The 6,020-nt window shown below is 41.6% G+C and overlaps 1 protein-coding gene across 6 annotated transcripts in view; it reads left to right on the top strand.

Annotated features, from left to right (window-relative positions):
* The first annotated feature begins 373 nt into the window (after positions 1 to 373).
* The window catches only part of APAF1 (apoptotic peptidase activating factor 1), an 87,080-nt gene continuing 81,433 nt past the window's right edge, over positions 374 to 6,020 (top strand). For 3 of the 6 annotated variants that reach the window (XR_002788123.2, XM_023559936.2, XM_003405278.4), the window contains exons 1-4: positions 376 to 886; positions 3,643 to 3,824; positions 3,962 to 4,151; positions 5,686 to 5,883. Coding sequence is in view for 5 of the 6 variants with exons in the window: in XM_023559936.2 (XP_023415704.2) it covers positions 3,687 to 3,824; positions 3,962 to 4,151; positions 5,686 to 5,883 (526 nt within the window). In the remaining variant the exon portion in view is untranslated. Of the gene's footprint in view, positions 887 to 3,642; positions 3,825 to 3,961; positions 4,152 to 5,685; positions 5,884 to 6,020 lie in introns of all 6 variants that reach the window. The other 3 variants (XM_023559951.2, XM_064283694.1, XM_023559947.2) reach the window with 2 other exon arrangements.

Raw genomic sequence — 6,020 nt, 5'->3', positions numbered from 1 at the left:
GCCGCTTCACAGCATCTCCCAGCAGCCGGTCTTCGGGTGGGGCGTCCAGCGACCCCCCACTTCCGCCTTCCGTCTTGTAACTGCCCCAAAAGTGAGGAAATCGAAGCTCCCGGGCGGGTGTAAGCCTCCGAGATCCGAGGGGGCGCGGCCAGGTCGCGCGCGCGCCACTTAGAGCACGCCGCCGCCGCCTCAGCCTTCCCTTCTGGGAGCCCCGCGCGCCCGTGTGGCTTAGCCACGCCCCCCAAGCGGGGGGCGGGCTCTTCTCTGCGGGAGCGCGCGCGGCGGCGTCCTCCCCAAGGGGCTCCGGGGGTGTTTATTTGCGTGCGCGGGCGCGCGCTGTCCAGACTGGGCGGGCCGGGCGGGTTTTGATTGCTCAGCGGTACGTAGCCGACTGGAGGCGAAAACGAGTGGCTGGGATGCTTTATCTCTGGGTAGAAAGATTGAGGGAGCGGGAGGGGAGGCACCGGGGCCCTCAGGGACCAGCGAGGACGTGAAAGGGTCGCAGCGGCGTCCGGAGTGTCGCCGGCTCCCGCCGGGGTGCAGCTACCACCGGAACGAGGGAGCGACATCCCCAAGTGGCCCTTTTCCCTTTGTGTCTTGGGGCGGGATCCGCCGGGAGGGCGGCCCGCGGGCCGGGCCTCACCTCGGCGCCCTGGGGCTGTGAGGTCCGGCGGCGGAGGTGACGCCCGCTTCCGGGCATCTCGAGTCCCCCAGGGTCTTCAGGCGCCCCGGGCTGCGGAGGCGCAGGTGAGGCACCTGTGAGGCCTGGCCCGAGGTGCTAGGACGTTGAGAAGTTCCTCGTCGGAGGCCCCAGCTACCTTTAACCCTGGCCGGCCTGCCACCGCAGGGCTGCTGGTCCCATTGAGCCCTTGGCACCGAGGTTTGGGTAAGTGCCTCACGGCTTTTCGCCCTGAGCCAGATTCTTTGGAGGATCGGTAGCAGATTTCAGAGACGGAGGATTCGGGAATATGGAATATTTGGTAACCGTTTTGCTGCCGTTATTAGGAAATTATCTAATGAGGAAGCAATGAACTGTTAAGGTTTCAATTTTACTCCTGTGAAGAGTTTTGGCTTTACTTCTTGGTGTGTTACAAAATTTACAAATTGAGAATTTGTTCAAAATACTTCAGTTTGTGAAGAGTTTAAAAACGTGTTTTACAGTTTACGTATTTAAGGTTAATAAGGATGGGCAAAATTGGAAATTAGTTTTAGATTGACAAAGAGTGTCTGTTTCTTAGCAATTGGACCAAACCTAAAAGTTCACTTTTGTCTAATCGAGGAACGTTTATGTTTAAATTAGGCGAATAAAAACATTATTAATATTTTAAAAATATGATATCCTTGATTCTAATCATAATTTTTTCTTTTATCAGTTAATTTCATGGTAGTACTGGGCGTTTCTGAAACGTGACAAAAATTTTTTTTTTTTTTGCGTAGGCAAATGCTTCCATTACGATATTTTTGCAAGTGCCACATTTAATGACTTAAAAAAAAAAAATTCCGGTCATTGTTGAAAAAAAAAAAGCTTATGGTTATTATCCCTCTTCTGAGCGTTAAATAATTTTTGCTTAACTCTATTTTATTTACTGGGTTTTCTATTTTATTTGTGTATTACATCACATTCTAATTGTCTCTTTATTTTTCTTAGACTGTATTGTGGATTTATTCAGGAATATGAGTTAATCGCCTCTGTATTCTCAGTGCCTGGCAAATAGTAGCGGCGCAAATGTTTATCGAATGAATAAATTTATTTAACAAACCCATTTAGACACTTTCAGTGTAATACACTGGATGTAGTTGTGTTTGTTTTAAAAACTTGAAAGCGTTCTGATTTGGGTTTTACACCCGTGGAAAAATTTGAGTTATATTTGAAATAAAGTTGGTAGAAACTTGTTTTATTGTAGAGAATATTCTTTCTTTGTGTCCTCTTAATCTAAGAAATGACATCAGAAGTTATTTCCTGTTACTTTGTCATACTTAAAGGCTTAGATGAAACTTCAGTGGAGTGAACAAGTGAGAAATGTGTTTACAGTTGAAGACCTACAGCTAACACACACCTTCAGTGTGTATACTCAATACCAACAAAACTTTATTCTGGATAAAGAAAATGAGAAATTTTGAAACATTAGAACTTCATATGATTGCTATTTTATTAAATTTCAATCTATAAAGAGTGGTTTTATAGTAAAACTGATACAATATAATGTGTATTGAAAAAAACTAATATTAAAAAAAAAAAACCCAAATCCTGCTCCTTGGAAATAACACTTAAAAAAATTTTTGTTGTTGTTGTTGAGAATATACAGAGCAAAACATACACCAATTCAGCAGTTCCTATGTGTACAATTCGGTGACATTGATTATATTCTTTGAGTTCTGTAACCATTCTCACCCTCCTTTTCTGAGTTGTTTCTCTCCATTAGGATAAACTCACTGCCCCGTAAGTTTCCTATATAACTTTGCATAGTTATCAATTTGATCCTATATAAACCAAAACCAAACCCATTGCTGTTGAGTCAATCCTATAGGACAGAGTACAACTGCCCTGTGGGTTTCCAAGGCTGTTGGAATTGACTCAATGGCATTGGGTTTCATTTTGGTGAATCTTTACAGAGGCAGACTGCCATGTCTTTGTCCCTGGAAGATGCTGCCAACCTTTCAGTTAGTGCTTAAACACTGGGTCGCCTGGGCTTCTCCATGAGCAAGCAACTGCCCCTCTTTTTCCCTCCCTCCTGCCCTTGGTAATTAATAAACTTTGGTCTCTTGTTTTTTTTGTCTCTTGTTTTTTAATATAAGTGAGGTCATATAATATTTGTCCTTCTGTGATTGACTTATTTCACTCAGAATAACCCACACGTTTTGATGAACAAACTTCTGAACATCTCCCCCATGTTTATGTGATACAAACATTTTGTGTTATATATAAGAACATATTTCTATGTTTTTACTCAGCAATGTGTTATGAACATCTTTCCGTGTCAGTATATAGACATTTGTGTTATTTTAAATAGCTGTATAATATTCCATTTGATGTTTGTACCCTGGTTTTTTTCATCCGTGTTCAGAATGATGGACATTTAGATTGTTTTCATCTTTTTCCCACCTAAACACTTTCTGTTAAATAAAGGGTATTTTTGCATATATATGTACATTTCTACTTGAGGTAAAAAAGGAGCCCTGGTGGTACAGTGGTTAAATACTTGGCCGCTAACTAAAAGGTCAGCGGTTCGAACCACCAGCTGCTTTGTGGGACAGAGATGTGGCAGTCTGTTTTCATCAATATTACAGCTTTGGAAACCGTATGTGGCAGTTCTGCTTGGTCCTATGGGAATCGACTCGACGGCAGTGGATTTGGTTTTTTGGTACTTGAGGTAAATTGTTAGGAAGAGTAAAAAGAATGCTTATTTTAAACAGTTCTATATCTTACCATCTTGCCATCCAGAAAAGTTGCATTAATTTTGTAGTCTGAGAATACCCATAAGAAATGTCCATTTTTTCACGGCTTTGAAACACTGGGTTTCATTTATAAAAACCTTTACAGAAAATGATCTTGTTTTGTTTACATTTATTGATTACCAGTGAGATTGTACATCTTTTCATATCTTTATTGGCCTTACATGTATTTTGGTGTTCTGCCTGCAGCTCATGGTTGACAGCTTAGAAGAGAGAGAAAAATTTGAGGGAGGATGGATGCAAAAGCTCGAAATTGTTTACTTCAACACAGAGAAGCCCTGGAAAGAGACATCAAGACAGCCTATATCATGGATCACATGATTAGTGATGGAGTTTTAACATTATTGGAAGAGGAAAAAGTGAAAATTGAGGTAAAGACCCTTGAGGTGGTCTGTGGTTTCTTAAAATGTTTTAGGATTTATTTCATAACTTGCACTGGTCTCCACTAATTTTTCTTGCAAAAGTGTTAATTATTGTATGCTAAACTACTTAATTTTTTTTTTTTTAGCCCACTCAACAGCAGCGAGCAGCTATGCTAATTAAAATGATACTTCAAAAAGATAATTATTCCTACATATCATTCTACAATGCTCTACTGCATGAAGGGTATAGAGATCTGGCTGACCGTCTCCGTGGTGGTCTTCCTGATGTCTCTTCTTCCAATGGCAAAGATTCAGTTGGTGGAATAACTTCATATGGTTTGTATCCATGATGCCTTCTATCACGTTGGCTATATTGCTGCAGTTTTGTCTTACTGTAGATGGAGCCTGCCCAAGACACTATGATCAGTTCACTGAGAAATGCACGTGAAAAAATTGTGATGTTGTTTTCTAGTTTAAATATTTTTATTTGTATCCATGTTAACCCTCACATTTTCTTTTTGCCCAGTAAGCAATTTACTCCTGAGTTAATAATACTGATATACTAATTTTTAGAGATAATAAATTTATAGGCCGTTATTTAAGTTCTCCAGTTCTGTGTGTTTATGGAGATTATGTATAGGAAAGAATGAGAATCTTTAGAAATCTATGTTCTTGGAAGGAATTCGATAAATATTCTGCTGTTTACGCTCTCCAGTTTTCTATATAAGAAAAAGACTGGAGAGTCAAGGAGGAATAGGATGAATAAGGGCAGATATAGATAAAGACTTGCATCGGCCATAGTCATTTTGAAGCATGTATGTTTGCTGAACAAATAACACGGGAAGCTGGACTATATGAAGAAGAACAGGGCATCAGGATTGGAGGAAGTCTCATTAACAACCTGCGTTATGCGGATGACACAACCTTGCTTGCTGAAAGTGAAGAGGACTTGAAGCACTTACTAATGAAGATCAAAGACCACAGCCTTCAGTATGGATTACACCTCACCATAAAGAAAAGAAAAATCCTCACAACTGGACCAATGAGCAACATCATGATAAACGGAGAAAAGGTTGAAGTTGTCAAGGATTTCATTTTACTTGGATCCACAATCAACAGCCATGGAAGCAGCAGTCAAGAAACCAGAAGACGCATTGCATTGGGCAAATCTGCTGCAAAGGACCTCTTGAAAGTGTTGAAGAGCAAAGATGTCACCCTGAAGACTAAGGTGTGCCTGACCCAAGCCGTGGTATTTTCAATCACATCATATGCATATGAAAGCTGGACAATGAATAAGGAAGACTGAAGAAGAGTTGACGCCTTTGAATTGTGCTGGCGAAGAATATTGACTATACCATGGACTGCCAAAAGAACGAACAAATCTGTCTTGGAAGAAGTATGGCCAGAATGCTCCTTAAAGGCAAGGATGGCAAGACTGCATCTTACATACTTTGGACGTGTTGTCAGGAGGGATCAGTCCCTGGAGAAGGACATCATGCTTGGCAGAGTACAGGGTCAGCGGAAAAGAGGAAGACCCTCAGCGAGGTGAATTGACACAGTGGCTGCAACAGTGAACTCAAGCATAACAACAATTATAAGGATGGTGCAGGACAGGGCAGTGTTTTGTTCTGTTGTGCATAAAGGTCGCTATGAGTCGGAACCGACTCGATGGCACCTAACAACAATAGCAACAACATGTTTGCTTTTGCTCTTGGTGGTGGTCTAAGAAATCAGAAAGTGAAAGTTAATATGTGAACCGCTTTTCTTACTCCTTTCGGAAATTCTGAAACTCTTTGGTTTTTGTAGTATTACTTGCATAGCCACTTCAAGCCAGTTCTATTTATTTGTACTTGTGTATTTTGGATTTCAGTAAGGACAGTCCTTTGTGAAGGTGGAGTACCACAGAGGCCAGTTGTTTTTGTTACTAGAAAGAAGCTGGTTAATGCAATTCAGCAGAAGCTCTCCAAACTGAACGGTGAACCGGGATGGGTCACCATATATGGAATGGCAGGCTGCGGGAAGTCTGTATTAGCTGCAGAAGCTATTCGAGATCATTCCCTCTTAGAAGGTAAGTTTTGGTTACTATGTGTTGCTGGCTAAGGAGACACCTTTAGGGATTATATTGCATTAGTTTTCTGTTGCTGTCGTAACAAATTACCACAGACATACGTGTTGCTGTCAAGTCGATTCTGACACATAGCAACC

This window comes from Loxodonta africana, chromosome 4, assembly GCF_030014295.1.
Source record: "Loxodonta africana isolate mLoxAfr1 chromosome 4, mLoxAfr1.hap2, whole genome shotgun sequence".
Classification (NCBI taxonomy): domain Eukaryota; kingdom Metazoa; phylum Chordata; class Mammalia; order Proboscidea; family Elephantidae; genus Loxodonta; species Loxodonta africana.
This window is presented reverse-complemented; position numbering and strand designations above follow the sequence as displayed.